The sequence below is a fragment of the Megascapheus bottae genome, chromosome 2 (genome assembly GCF_031878675.1).
Source record: "Megascapheus bottae isolate mThoBot1 chromosome 2, mThoBot2.hap1, whole genome shotgun sequence".
NCBI lineage: Eukaryota > Metazoa > Chordata > Mammalia > Rodentia > Geomyidae > Megascapheus > Megascapheus bottae.
Window position 1 is genome coordinate 42,083,754 of NC_143510.1, and position 16,075 is coordinate 42,099,828.

A 16,075-nucleotide genomic window follows, 5' to 3' on the forward strand; every position below is an offset into this window, starting at 1 on the left:
GATCATGGTCAGGGCCTTCAAAGCCAGGTTCTTCACACCATTCTTTAGAACCCTGCAGACTAATTCGTCTTTGCCAAGGGTTCAGGCTCTATCATACCTTTGTTATGATTTTGGATTGAAGTAGTTCTCGGGGCTCTAACAGCAGCATGACATGGGGTGGATTAGAAACCTTAGCTGTGAATATGGTCAGTCTGTCTATTTCTTTCTCTTTCTCTTTCTCTCTCTCTCTCCCCTCTCTCTCTCTCTCTCTCTCTCTCTCTCTCTCTCTCTCTCTCTCTCTCTCTCTCTCTCTCTCTCTCTCTCTCTCTCTCTCTCTCTCGCTCTCTCTCTCGCTCTCTCTCTCGCGCTCTCTCTCGCGCTCTCTCTCTCGCTCTCGCGCTCTCTCTCTCTCTCTCTCTCGCGCTCTCGCGCTCTCTTTCTTTCTCTCTGTCTGTCTGTGGATCATGGGGCTTGAACTCAGCCTAGATGCTGTCCCTGAGCTCTTCAGCTCAAGGCTACCACCCTATCCTTGAGCCAAGCCCCACTTCCTGTTTTCTACAGGTTAATTGGAGATAAAAATCTCAAGTTCTTTTGTGCGGGCTGGCTTTGAACCTTGATCCTCAGATCTCAGCCTCCTGATTAGCTAGGATTACAGACATGAGCCACGCAACTGGCTATTAGTTGTATTTCTTAAAACAAACTCCTTTAATCTCTCTGCCTCATGGTTTTTGTTTTTTTTTTTTTTTTACTTTGAATGTGAAAAATTACTCTACAATGCTTTTGAGGATTCCTGATGCATAAAATAACACAAACAATGCAAGGATATATGGAAATGTGAAGTTAGTGGTTTTATACCTCAAATTTGTCAATAATTTTAAATTGTGTGTGTGTATTTATGTGTTCTGGGCACTATCCCTTGACTCTTGCTGAAGGTTAGTGCTATAATGCTTTGAGCCACAGCCACTCTTCCAGTTTTTGAGTGGTTAATTGGAACTAAGAGTTGCAGGGACTTTTCTGCCCGGGCTAACTTTGAACCACAATCATCCTCCTGAGTACTGAGGATTACAGGAGTGAGCCACCAGTGCCTGATGCCTTTTTTTTTTTTTTTTTGCCAGTTGTGGGCTTGAGCTCAGGGCCTGAGCACTGTCCTTGGACTTTCTCAAGGCTAGAGCTCTACCACTTGAGCCTCAGCACCATTTCCAGCTTTTTTTCTATGTATGTAGTACTGAGGAATCGAACCTGGGTCTTTGTGCATGCTAGGCAAGCACTTTACTGGTAGGCCAAACTCTCAGCCTGATGCCTTTGTATTTATACATAGAAAAGACCCTTAGAATTATAACTTACACCTTTTTTAGTCATAAAGGCCTTTACTAAAATTTTCTGAGTTCTTTTCTGAGGACTCACTGGCTGAAACTTTGAGTTTGAGGAACACTTATGTATGTCCAGAATGTCAAAGTAACCTTAGTACTGAATTCCATTCAGGTTTTTTTTTGTTTTGTGAGATGACCTGGGAAGGAAGAGGAGAAGCTAGGTCTGGAAGCGGTTCTAGCTGCTTCCTGTAGAGGGAGGGAGTAGTTGTTGAAGTTATCCCTCTTTGTGTGGAAACAGGATATTTCCATTAATCACTTCATTTTTTACTTAAACAGGCACTTTTCTGATAGATAATATTAAATCATATTCAAGCCTACATTCTCATGAGCAGTTTAACATCCTCTATGATCAGAAGGGGTTTAGTTCAGTGGTAGAGCAGTTACCCAACATGCCCTAAACTTTTCAATCATTTTCTAGAATTTGGGAGAAGAAATGCTGTAGATTGTACAGAGGTTTATTTAAGTTACCTCAAATCCAGGTTCTAGTGACTCACACTTGTAATCCTAGCTGCTCAGGAAACTGAGATGGAATTGCAGTTCAAGGCCAGCCAGTAGGGGAAAAAAAGTTCATATTACCCCATCCTAACCAATAGCTGGGCGTGGTGGTATTTACTATGTGTGAGGCTAAGATTTTCAGGATTACAATTATAGAATGTTCTGGGAAAAAATGTTCTCTTATCTAGACTAGTGGTGGTAAAAACTGAGATGTACCAGGCACTGGTTGTTCTTACTTATAATCCTAGCTACTCTGTAGGCTGAGATAGGATTGTGATTAGAAGCCAGCCCAGGTAGGAAAGTCCTTGAGACTCTTATCTCCAATTAACCACCAAAAAGCCAGAAGTTGAGCGCTATCTTGACAAGTATTTTAGCTCAGGGACAGTGCCTAATCCCTGAGTTGAAGCCCCAGGGATGGCATATTCCTTCCTTCCTTATCTCAAAAATAGCCAAATTTAGGCTAGGGCCATGGCTTAAGTGGTAGAATTCCTGCCTATCAAGCTCCAGGCTTAGAGTTTAAACCCAAGAATCACTGTGTGTACTCATGGTTGTGGTATATGGTATATGTGTATGTGTAAAATAAATATTCAACACTAGTCTAAGGTATATGTTGGATTTTTCTTGGATACTCATGAACTTTACTTAATCCTTACCCAAATACAATTTTGTCTTTAAGAATTAGCTATGTATATGATTCAATTCATTGCATATATAAGGATTTTACCCTCATTCTAAGTAACAAATCCTTTTAAAATAGTCACTTTTAACTTGTGGTCAGTTTCGCTGTGATAGATGTTTGGACAAGAATTTTTATTCTCAGCCATGCAAATATTAAAAACATGAAATGGTTAAGTTACTTATCTTGCCTTCATTGTGAACATTTCATTTTAGGCTTAGTCATTTTATACTCCTTGTGTCTTACGAATATATTTCTCAAGCTGGTACTGGCAATAAACATGATCTAGCTATGTTTTTATCCCAATCTTGTTTATTAACCATCAGTTCTAACTCTTGCTAACCTTCTAAGATTTGTTAGTCTTTAGTAAGCTATGCAACCTGGCTTACCTGTTACTTCTTGCCTGCAATAGAAACTCTTATTTTCATGTTTTTGATCCACACTACTCATGATAACCATGATCTTTTCTTTGAAGTCATTTATAATACTTCATCTTTTTCTTACATTTATTTTATTGTGGTTTTTTTTCAGCACTATTCTTTTTACTAGCTTGTGATTTCTGAGCAGGGTGTGCTGTATTACTGACTAAATATTGCTCTATACAAGATAAGTGAGCTCTACATGACAGGCTTGTTTATCTCATTCATATTCATGTCTGTATTTTCAGATACGGCACTAGCTGACCCATACTAAGAGAAGATGTAAATTTTATTCTCTGGGGTTGAAGCAAAACAGATCTGTCTTTATTTACAAGCTCATAGGATCAGATCTATAAATCTATATCTCTGTGATGATATTGTAGTTGAAATATACTTTCCACCTAACATTATGCTGGGAAACTTAGAATTGCACTGTGTACACCCATATACAAGATTCTGTTGTTGTTCTTTTGTTTTTCTTATCTAGCCATTTCTGGATAGAAGAAATATATATATTTGATCTCTGCCCCTGGAAGATAGCACTTAAACACCTTCAAATTTCCTGACTGATAAAGTGTCTCTTCTTTGTTATAATTAGATGACTGGTTTTGTGCTTCAGGGTAGCCCTGTTTGCTGTGTGAATCAATCAGAGCATTAGCAAGCTGGAACATTAAGCTGCACAAAATAGCTCACACCTGTAATCTAGGAACCTTTTGGTAAGATGTTCTGAAGGCTTTCAGACAGCAACTGGCTTCAACATGGGGAGGGTAAGTTTTGGTACTGCACACTTCACCTAAGAGCTAGAATTGAATGTCAGAAATGAAGTACAGAGTATTGTAAATGGGGAAGAAAGGGGTTTTGGGGGTTTGTTTTGATTTTTTTTTCTTATATAGTCAGAGAGGTCAGTTCTAGCATCCTGTATTCATAACAGAATTCGTGGATACTGGAGTCATCTCCATATAATGGTATAGTGCTTGTGTATAGCCCCTATATAGCTTCCCATAACCCATAAATAATTCCTATGTAATATAAATGTTGCATACAGAATTGTTGCTCTGCATTGTTTCGGGAGTAATGACAATGTCAACATTCCATACACGTTAAGTACAGATGGGTGGATGTGGAACCTGCTAAGGTGAAGGACGGCTGTCTGACTACAGTTCCCCTGTTCATATGTTTTTTTGTTTTTTGTTTTTGTCAGTCCTGGGGCTTGAACTCAGGGCCTGAGCACTGTCCTTGACCTTTCTGTTTCCCTCCGTCGCTCCCTTCCTCCCTCCCTCCCTTCCTCCCTCCCTCCCTTCCTCCCTCCCTCCCTTCCTCCCCCCTTCCCTCTCTCCCTTCCTTCCTTCCTTCCTTCCTTCCTTCCTTCCTTCCTTCCTTCCTTCCTTCCTTCCTTCCTTCCTTCCTTCCTTCCTTCCTTCCTTCCTTCCTTCATGGGGCTTGAACTTGGCCTGAGTGTTGTCCCTGACCTCTGCAGCTCAAGGCTACTGCCCTATCCCTGGGCTAGGCTTTGTCCTTGAGCTGTTCAGCTCAAGGCTACCACCCTACCCTTGAGCTCAGCTCCACTTCCTGTTTTCCAAAGGTTAATTGGAGATAAGAGTCTCAGGTCCTTTTGTGCCTGGGCTGGCTTTGAACCTTGATCTTCAGATCTCAGCCTCCTGAGTAGACTCAATAAGGTCTCATCTAGCTAATCTATTTACTTCATATCTAACCCCCCCCCCTTTTTTTTTTTTTTGCCAGTCTTGAGCTTGAGGTCATGGCCTGAGCACTGTCCTTGGACTTTCTCAAGGCTAGAGCTCTACCACTTGAGCCTCAGCACCACTTCCGTTTTTTTTCTATGTATGTGGTACCGAGGAATCGAACCCGGGTCTTCGTGCATGCTAGGCAAGCACTCTACCACTAGGCCAAACTCCCAGCCATCTAACCCCTTCTTTAAATATGTCACCATTGAAAGAGTAAGCTGAAAAGGTATCAATGAAGAGTCATAATTGAGTATTAATCTGATTCAATCCTACAAATTTATATGGTAGTTTATATATATGCTTGAGAAATCTATGGAGATGATTCGCTAAGGCATTGTAGATCTAATGCATTATCATTAACTTGAATGTGTGTGATTATGTGAATTTTACTCACATACTAAATAGATCTATCTAATAAACCATGTGTTCATAACCCAACTCTTAGTAATATGCAACTTTGACTGATTGATTGCTGGTCCTGGGGTTTGAACTCAGGATCTAGGCACTGTCCCTGAACCTCTCTGTGCTCAGGGCTAGTACACATTGCCACTTCTGGCCTTTTCTTTGCTAGGCAACACTCTACCACTAAGTCACATTTCCAGCCCAACAACTTTCTTTTTACAAATTGCCTCCTTAACAGCCAGTTTCAAACACAGTCTTTAAAAAATAGAAAGAAAATTCACTCATCAGTTACTGAATATCTTTGTGCAAATAGAACTTATTCCCTTCCAAAATCTCCCATAGCCTCAACTGTGCTAAAGATTATGAATTGATATTTCCCTCACTCACTGCTGTTTTGTTTTCTCCAGAAGTTCTGACTCATACTCAATTTTCTGTTGATGGTTGGTCCTGGCTGTGTTTTAGTTATCTCAGAAGATTTCTTTAGGACAAACCTGTCTTCACTCCCAATATTGTATCTTAAAACCTTCCCCTATCACTTTTCACATGATCACATCTGTACTGTTTTCTTTAGCTTTGGTATACAGCCTAAGCTGGCCTTAAACTTGTGATTTTCCTACCTCCGCATCCTGAGTGCTGTGATTATAAAGGTGTGCCTGTTGCCAGCTGTACTTATTGCTTTCGTGGCTTGTAAAGTCTCTGAGTTTTACTTTTCGTTTGTTGCTTCTTATTTTTATCAGTCTCTATTACCTCTCAGGACCCCTAAGCATGGATTCTTAGCCAGCTTTTCTCCCTGATATCTCCAAAACCATCTAATTCCACTTTTGCTGATTTTTTATTTTTTTTTTGTGGGTATAGATCCAAACTTCTTGAGAGAGTACTTTTATGTTTCCTTTAAGGAAGAACATACCCTATGCTCTAAGTATGCCACACGAATTAAGTATCACCTAAAGTACTGTTTTATGTTTTAGAAAGGTTTTTGTTTGTTTTTTTCCAGCTGTAACCCCATTTTTTAATGTTACCTTACCTTTAGACAAAGGAAGAACAGGCTTGAGTTGTAGCTCAGTGTGTGTGGTCCTGTGCTCAACCCTCCACACCAAACCAAACAGTGGTATTTTTTCTTACCATTATCATTACCATCATTATATCTGAGTAAAATGCTTATTTACACAGCAGACTGTTTTGAGTGTTAGGCATATCTTTTTTAACTCCTTTAACAGCACAAAAAGGCCTCTTGTTTGTCAATGTGATACTTCAATAATAAAGCAGTAGATGATTGAGGGTATAGTTTGGTGGTAAAAAGAGTTACCAATTTTATTGCTCTTTTCAAAGGGCCAGAGTGTAGTTACTTTGTTCTTTTTATTTCCTAATGCCAGCTTCAGTTTGGCCTGTAAGTTTTATAATCTGCTTTTTGAGTTTCATTTGTTGTTTTCTCGTTTCCAACCTTTAGATGACTGCATGTTTGTGTGTTCCTGGGACTTAGGGTTTCATGCTTGCTTTGCTTGGAGTGCTTGCTAGGCTGGTGCTTTACTACTTGTGCCATGCTGACTTTGAACCTATATGTCAGTTTCTCAACTATCTAGGAGTATAGGCACCCAATCTTAGATAATTATTCTTATGTTTTATAATACATTTCACATTGATAAATTATTCTGTACTTGTTTTCTATAAATTCTGGTGTTATATTTTTACTTAGTATAAGGTTTTTTTTCATTTGTTTTGCTTTGTTTTGTTTTTGTGGGTCATGGGGCCTGGGTGTTGTCTGTGAGCTCTGCAGCTCAAGGCCACTGCCCTACCCCTGTTCCACAGTCCCACTTTCCCTTTTCTAGTGGTTAATTGGAGATTAGAGTCTCTTGGTCTTTAGTGCCTGGGATAGGTCGATCCTCAGATCTCAGCCTCCTGAATAGCTAGGATTACAAGCATAAGCCACTGAGCCTGGCTAGTTTTTCTTTTTTTGCCAGTCCTGGGGTTAAGGACTCAGGGCTACTGTCCTTGGGCTTTTTCAAAGCTAGCACTCTACCACTTGAGTCTCAGCACCGCTTCCAGTTTTTTCTGAGTATGTAGTACTGAGGAATCACACCAGGAGATTTGTGCGTGCTAAGCAAGCACTCTACCACTAAGCTATGCTCCTAGCCCAAGTTTCGCTTGCGACCTCGTTGACCTTTTTGTTACTTAGAAGTATATTGTTTAATCTCCAAAATGTTTTGGGATTTTCCTGTGACTTTCTGTTGTTGGTTTCTAACTCAGTTCTTTTTTTCTTTTTTTTTGGGGGGTGGGGTGGGTGGGTCACGGGGCTTGAACTCAGCCTGGGTGCTGTCCTGTCCCTGAGCTCTTCAGCTCAAGGCTATTGCCCTACTCATTTCTATTTTTAGCTGAGCACACTCTAAGGCTAGTGTCTGCTGTGTTAGACAGGGAGACTCATCTCCACCATTCTTCCAACCACTCTTCCAGATTGTAATGGCTGTATCAAAGGTGATGAACCCAATAGAATTCTCCTAACAACTCAGTTTATCCGAATTTCATTTTTTTAATGTATGAGATACTCTTTCCAGTCATCTGAAAGCGTAATTAAGAGGAAAAAGCCTTGATAGTTTTTTCATATTCTTTTATTCCTGGAAACACTTTGTGAAAATTTAACTATAAATATATGAAACCACTTTTGGAAATGTTTTTATTATGCTGACAAATTTAACTGTTCAGTGTCTTGTAAACCCTAACCATACTTTAACCTGTTTTCACTTTGACCCAGGTCCAAACATAACAAAAGCAGCAAAAATAACAAAAAAAAAATCTTCCTGTGTGGCCTGTAGATATCAAATCTGAAGGTTATTAATGCATTTCCAACTAGGAACCCTAAGCAAACAAACTCTCCTAGATAACTACACCCTTCCTGTTTTGGGATGGAGTTTACTGTGGAACAGATTTCCGAAATAGGTTTCTGACAATTTTGGCTTGTATTTATAAAATGTTGTAGGGCGAGGTCTTCCTTTAACAAAAACTAATGATTTCCTGTCTAATGTCAAGCTAGGGTATTTTAAACAGACCTTTTAGAAAAATTTTCCCTCTAGTAGAGAATTATATTGCCTTCTACAGTTTTGGTAGACAAATATACAAAAAATTTTGCATTTCTGGTGAATAGTTTCATAGGGAATACAATTTAAAATGTATGTATACCACAGTTGAAATGTTTATGAAATACTTATAAAGTAAGCTTGACTTGGTGTTTTTCATATGCAAATCAGTAGCATATTGGTATTCTTCAAATGAGCTGAGGAGTTACAGTTTAGCTAAAAAGCAGATTTACATTAAAGAATTTGCAGATTAGTCCAGGTGAAACATTATCCTCATCTAGGACATCTGTTCCAAAAGAAAGAGAAAAAGGCCTATAAAGTTTAGGCCACCCACCAAGTAGCCCCCATGCCCTTTGGTTGGTTTTTAAAGTGAGGTTATTATATGCGCTGACTGGTTTGGTGAGGGATTCATCTCTTCCCCCATGGGCCCTACATTGACTCCACTTAGGACTGGTGTTCTCAGTAGACCAGCCATAGCCATAGTGAGCTCTTTTGTCTTCACATCCTATATATTAAGTTCCTTTGAGCATTTCTCATTTACCTCACGGTAAACTGGAGTAGTGTTTGGTTTAAGTGGCTGAATTGCTATTATAAGTAAAATTCATCTCATTAGGAAATGTGTTTGTGTGACCACTGAGAAGACAGTATCCTTTGAAGAACTTACCCATTAAATTTCCTTGGACTTGTGTATTATTTTCAAGAGCACAGAAAAGGATTTAGTGAGAACTCAGCAGCAGCCTGCTGCTGAAGAATAAAAACTGTCACAAGCCCAGCAGTGTCTCAAGTCACTGATTTCTTTCTCCCCTCCTCTTCCCCCCCCCCCCCCCCCCCCCAGTCCTGGGCCTTGATCTCAGGGCCTGAGCACTGTCCTTGGGCTTTTCCTCAAGGCTAGTGCTCTACCACTTGAGCCACAGCACCTTCTGGCTTTTCTATGTCTGTGGTACCAAGGAATCAAACCCAGGGCTTCATGCGTGCTAGGCAGGCATTCTACCACTAGGCTACATTCTTGACCATTCACAGATTTTTTAAAAAACAGATTTTTTACAAATAAAGATTGGTCAGTGGGCCAGAAGTTTGGCCTAGTGGTGAGAGTGCTTGACGAAGACCCAGGTTTGATTCCTCAGTACCACATAAAAAGAAAAAGTCAGAAGTGGTGCTGTGCTGGGGTTCAAGTGGTAGAGCACTAGCTTCGAGGAAAACCCCAGGACTAGGAAAAAAAAAAAAAGGTAAAATATGGCTGGATCCTGGTGGCTTGTAAATGTAATCCTAGTTACTCAGGACGCTTGTGATCTAAGGATTTTCGTTTGAAGCCAGACTAAGCAGTGAAGTCTGTGAGACTCTATTTCCAGTTAGTCACTTAAAAAAAAAAATACAGGTCCGGGAGTTTGGCCTAATGGTAGAGAGTACTTGCCTAGCATGCATGAAGACTAGGGTTTGATTCCTCAGTACCACATACATAGAAAAAAGCCACAAGTGGTGCTGTGGCTCAAGTAGTAGAGCTCTAACCTTGATGAAAAGCCCAAGAATAGTGCTCAGGCTCTGAGCACAAGTCCAGTACTGGAAAAAAATAAAATAAACACAATAATAATAGAAAAACAGAAGTATAAGTATGGCTCAAGTGGTAGAGTACTGGACTTAAGGGGAAAAAGCCAAGGGACAGCCCTGAGTTTAAGCCCCACTGTAGGCACAAGAAAGAAGAATAAAACATGTACTGTGGAGAAAACTTAGCAATTTTATTGTTGTGTAATTGTTACCTATCAAAAATACACATTTTGAAGTAAACTAAAATAAAATTGAAGTAGAAATATATTCACTATATGCATATTAAGTATTTATGTGAATATGCATATTTATACATCTGTGTGTAATATATTGTTCTGATTTTAATCCTTCCTGTCTTGGTTCCTATACTATGGTTAAATATTTATAACTTCTTGAAAAGTTTTGTTTTTGTTTTCCTCTCATTCATATAGCTATTTATTGCATACTAAACAATTCTGGACTTGTCATTTGGTCATGATCCAAAGAAAGGATCCAAATTAGAGACTCAGAATCCTTTTTTTCTCCACACAAGTAAATGAACAACACTATTACCTGGCCTTTGTTCTTACCTCTTCTCATCTAGCCTGGAAGGCTACTACTGCCTTGCTTCAAATGTCATGCTAAGCTTCTACATGTGATAGATCAATGTTTTTGTGCTCTTTCAAGCTGTTAGCCAATACCCAAGATAGGGGTTTAAAGGTGGCATCAGTGACTGCAGCTGGTGGATGTTCAGCGTATTTCCCCTTCAGACTTCAGCATTGTAATCTTGCCTAGTCTGTCAGCCAAATGTTTGCCTAGCTATATTCAGTGTCACCTAACTGGAATGTGTTTTGCTGTTTCAGGTTTACCGGCAAGACTGTGAAACTTTTGGGATGGTGGTGAAAATGCTGATCGAAAAAGATCCATCATTAGAACAGTCAATACAGTTTGCACTGAGGCAGAATTTACATGAAATAGGTGAGCGGTGTGTTGAAGAACTAAAGAATTTTATTGCAGAATATGACAATTCTGCTCAAGATTTTGGAGAGCCTTTTTAGAAGAATTAGTGTTCAGGCAAAATAAAGAAAGAAATGTTTCTAGATGTAACCACCTTCCCTCCTCCACTTCTGGATTTGTGTAAATCCATAATGTATAGAACTTTTGTTATAAAGAGATACTTATTTGGCCACATTTCCAATTTAAACATCTAAAATAAATATTTTGATTAGAATTTTTTTTCTAATCAAAGCCACCTAGTTCATATTCCCTGCCTCTACCACCCCTCCACCCTCTCCCACCCCCACCTCGCAAAAAAAAAAAAAAAAAAGATGGTTATTTTGCTGAGCTTTGCTCTGCTGGAGAGCAGTCTTTTATACTTACTCCTGTTCTACTATCTTCCACAGCATGTGGTGATTTGTTTGGTCATGTGAGTGTAATTTATAAGTAGAGATCATTCCATTTAAATGTGTGTAGTCTTTTGCATACTTGTCATGGAGATTGCCATGTGAAAACTGAAACTGTTAGCATTTTGAGGTGTGATTATTATTATTATTATTATTATTATTATTATTTTAACCTGACTCTTTTGTTAGGCCTTTAGCAGGTGGAGGGTACCATCTTAATAAATAGTACCCTGGTATCTTCATAAATATTTGCTTTGAGAACAGTTCTCATTCAGCAACAACAAAAACATTAAAACCTCTAAAACACACCTTAAAATATTTTTTCCAAATAAATAATTCCTTGTACAAGTATCATATAGTAAGAATAAAAGAGCAATTTGAGATGAAAGGTAAGTATTTTAAAGATGTGATGCCTCAAATGCCTTTCTGAAGAGAAAACTCCACATAATGGGAGCATTGGAATTTTACATTTTCATAGGCCCATACTTGAAAAAATATAATCACATGTTCATAATTAAATCATTTGCAAATTATTCTTTTACTACTCTGTAATCTGAATATTTTGTTCTGGTCACTTTTTAGATGTCCTTTAACCTTCAAGTGTTCTTGAAAGAAACAAAGGAGAATTAGTAAGCTAGCAAGGAGTCTATGTGTACCAGTTCTTCATGAGTGAGCCAACCACATCAAGAGTTAGTTAAGAATCTAACTGGGACCATTAGAATATTACACTCATTTCCTGGCCATTTTCAGCAGTCCTGTGCATTGAGCCAAAATATATAATTTTGTAGCATTAGTTAGTATGAAACTTTAGCAATCATGTTTGTTATTACTGCCCAATTACATTATCCTCCCATCCTTTTTCCATTTCCAACATAAACTCACTTCAATTCTGACATTATTTTTATGCCCTTTATTGATATCATCTAAAAGTACCTAAAGATTATATTGAAAGTGGAAATAGCAGCATAAATAATTTTTAATGGAACTTACAATGGGTGCTTCAAAGTATGTTTTATGCCATTTTACAAATTTAAAAGCTTGATGCAGGCCACAAAAGTTTTCTTAGGCCACCTAAATTTTCCTCTCTTTGAAATCTAACTTCTTGACTTATCCAGCATTTATAAAGTATAAGCCCAGTAAAAGTCCCATATATTATCCCTGCTGTTCTTCAATGTGAACAGTGGTATTGCTGACTTTAGAAAGATCAAGAAGACACTGATGTTGATTTTATTTAATCCTCCCAGTGTTTTTTCTTTCTCATAAAAGAAGTCTACTTCCAGAATTGAGTTCCTTTAATCAAGATGGTTTTACAAGTTTAAAAGTAAAATTTGAGATACTGTAATAGACTAAGGAGTTGTTTGTTTTATTGAAAATAGTGTTTTGCTAATATATTTCAGTTTAGACATAAGCATTTAAAGCTACATATAGCTTGGCATTAGCAGCATTCTGCTAGAGTTGTCAGTGTTAAACAGCATATTTGGTTTTTGTTCTTTAAATCCCTTTTTAAAGTTTAATTTAGGATAGATATATACAGATGTGTTCTAGACAGTGTATTTTGCTGTATGTTCTTATTTGTAGATTGTCTATTGATTTTGAGTAATGCCCAACCGATGTGACAAAACATTTATTGTCTTACCATAAAGCCTTGATGATCAACAGAGGAAAAGCAGATTGTAAAACTTTTTGTGAACTTAAAAAAATACAAAATAAAGCAACCAAGTTTAAATAATTAGATTGTCTCTTCTCTAATCTAATTTACCAGCCTCAAAAGTGTTTTTTGCCAGATATAAACTTGTAACTTTCTGTAGTATTTCTTCTTAATATTCAGTTCATTGCTCAGCATCAGAATAAAGGACATAGGATAATTTCGTTAAAGAGTTTCGATATATGAGAAGGTGGTACCTACAACAATATGCAGCAAATGTGTAATTTTGGATTTGAATTTCAAAGAACTATAAGATTAAAATTGTATTATCTATATAATAATAACTGGTGGCAAGGAATCTTGTCTTTTGACTCCATTTTTTTTTTAATACTAAGTAGTTGTACAAAGGGGTTACAAGTTCATAGGTCAAGTTGTGAGCACAGTGCTTCTTGGTCAATGTGACTTTTTGTTGTTCTCCCTCATTTTCTACCTCCCATCTCCACCCTCAAGTTACTTAGTTCAGAATTCAAATGCACATTGAATTTGATGGCTACACTTGTGTACCCTTTTGCCATCCATTCGAATGTCCCTCCCTTGGTCCTCCCCTGAAGCAGGTTTACATCCCGGTATTTATTTTGACAAACAGTACATTAGCTGTTCGGAGAAATTACACCTTCAGGTTCCTCCCCTAAGTGTATCATCCTTTGGTAAGTTTGTATGTACTTATATTGAACCCTTTGTTATCATGCACATTTATATTTTAGATCTGTCTTCCACATATGAGAGAAAACATGGGATATCTTTTTGAGCCTGGCTTATCATTTAACATTGTTTGTTCTTGGTCCATCCATTTCCCTGCAAATTCCATTGTATATAATATGTTTTCTTCATCTACTCCTCTGTTGTAGGGTATTTTGACTGTTTCCCTAATTTGGCTCCTGGGAATAGTGTGACAGTGAACATGGATGTGCAAGCATATTTATCGTATCTTGACTTTAGTGTTCTGGGTGGATGCCCAGAGTGGTATGCCTGGATCACAGGGTAATTCTAGGTTTAGTTTGTTGGGGAAGCTCTACTTTACCTTTCAGAGTGGTTGTACTAGTTTACATTCCCACCAACAGTGTAATAGGGTTCCTTTTCCCTACTTCCCTGCTAGTATTTATCATTGTTCGAATTTTCCATGTTTGCCAGTCTTACTGGGGTGAAATGGAAACTCAACACTGTATGTGTGTGTGTTTTTTTTGTTTTGTTTTTGTCAGTCATGGGGCTTGAACTCTGGGCCTGGGCGCTGCCCCCGAGCTCCTCAGCTCAAGGCTAGTGCTTTACCATTTTGAGCCACAGTGCCACTACAATTTTCTGGGATTAGAGTCTCATGGACTTCTATGCCCAAGCTGGCTTTGAACCATGATCCTCAGATCTCAGCCTCTTGAGTAGCTAGGATTATAAGCATGAGCCACCAGCGCCTGGCCTCAGCATTGTTTTGGTTTGTATTTCCTTTATGGCCAGGAGACACAGTTGGGGCTATTGTTGGTACTCAGACTTGTTAACTTCAAGGTATCTTCTAACATGTAACTCTGGGTCTTGAAGGAACAAGATTCAGGTACATGACAAGTACTCAAAATCTACATTAGGGAATTGTATAGTAAAGGTATAGACCTGTGTGGCTGTTACATTTTCCTTGCTCTGAGGAAGAAAAATATTGGAAAGCTGGGTGCATGTGTCTTCTGTTTGTAATTTTAGGTACTTGGGAGTTGGGAGATGGGGAGGATCTTGGTTTCAGGCCAGCCTGGCATAAAAGTCCATGAGACTCCCATCTTCACGGGAGAAAGCTAGAGATAGTCTCATGTACCTAGGATCCCAAGCAACTGTAGGAAGCCTAAAATAGTGCAGTAGTTTCAGTTTGTTGTCATGTGGCTCCGTTTGGGGGCCTACAGTGAGGCAGAACAAAGTTCTGATTTCATGAAAGCCAAGAAGTTGAGAGAATCCTTGGCTTCCCCTTTATTCCATCTGGTTCCAGGTATATGGAAGCAGTGTTATTCACATAGGGAAGGTTTTTTCTTCTTAGTTAATTATGTCTGGAAGCATCCTCACTAACATACCTAGAGTGTGCTTTACTAATCTCCTTAGATGTTTCTCAGTCCATGTAAGTTAACAATCAAGATTTTGGGATCCGGTCACCTCATGTCTGTAATACTTGGGCAGCAGAGATCAAAAGGCTCTTGATTCTAGGCTTAACCCAGGTAAGTAAGTTAGGGAGACCCCAGCTCAGTGAGCTGAATGTGATAATGTACATCAGTGACCTCGGCTGCCTGGAAAGACTAATAGGAGGATCACTATCCAAGGCTAGTCCAAGTAAAAGTTCCATGCTGGAAAGTAAAGCAGGAAAGGCCTAGAGGCCACTCTGGAAAGCAGTGTGGAGGTTTCTTAAAGAACTGAAAATTGACCTTTCCTACTATCCCGCCATACCACTTCTGGGCATCTATCCCGAACATCATAACGCAGGATATGATAAGGACACCTGCTCAGCTATGTTCATCTCTGCACTATTCACAATAGCCAGGCGATGGAAACAATCCAGATGCCCTACTGCAGATGAATGGATATAGAAAATGTGGCATATATATACAAAGGAATTCTGCATTGCCAACAGACAAGATAAAATAATGGCATTTTCAGGGAAGCGGATGAATCTAGAGCAAATCATATTGAGTGAGACAAGTCAAGACCAAAGGAACAAAAGGCGCATGGTATCCTTAATATGTGGCTATTAGATCCAAATAGTGCAAGAACAAGGACTCAATATTTGCATACCCAATGTTATGGACATGATACGGGAAATATAAACACAACTACATAGATATATAAACTTATGACTCCATAGACATAATGTTTTATTACATTGATTAATATGTATCTATGATATATAAACCCTTAGCCTAATTTTGAATATGTTCTAAAAACTAAGTGCCTGTGATTATATATAGAGATTCCCTTCTTGAAGTGTTTGTTAAACACATCATTTGAAATATGTAAAAATCAATATTAATAAATGCTAAAAAAAAAAAAGAAAAAGGGCAGAGGATGTGGCTTAAGTGGTAGAGCCAGAAAACTGCTTTCAAAAATGCTCGATGTATAGGCCAGGAGTTTGGCCTAGTGGTAGAGTGCTTGCCTAGCATGCACAAGGACCCGGGTTCGATTCCTTGGTACCACATGCATAGAAAAAAGCTGGAAGTGGTGCTGAGGCTCAAGTGGTAGAGCTCTAACCTTGAGAAAGTCCAAGGAGAGTGCTCAGACCCTGAGCTAAAGCCCAGGACTAGCAAAAAAAAAAAAAAAAGTATATAAAAAAATGCTGGAT

General features: G+C 38.7%; 1 protein-coding gene across 18 annotated transcripts in view; it reads left to right on the forward strand.

The window, feature by feature from the left end:
• Window positions 1-16,075, forward strand: part of Pphln1 (periphilin 1) — a 147,787-nt gene that overhangs the window by 115,732 nt on the left and 15,980 nt on the right. For 15 of the 18 annotated variants that reach the window (XM_090324307.1, XM_090324299.1, XM_090324405.1 and 12 more), the window contains one exon: window positions 10,536-11,356. In XM_090324307.1, coding sequence (XP_090180433.1) covers window positions 10,536-10,730 — 195 coding nt within the window. In that variant the 3' untranslated portion in view covers window positions 10,731-11,356. Of the gene's footprint in view, window positions 1-10,535; window positions 11,357-12,653; window positions 13,067-16,075 lie in introns of those variants that run through there. The other 3 variants (XM_090324315.1, XM_090324271.1, XM_090324280.1) reach the window with 2 other exon arrangements.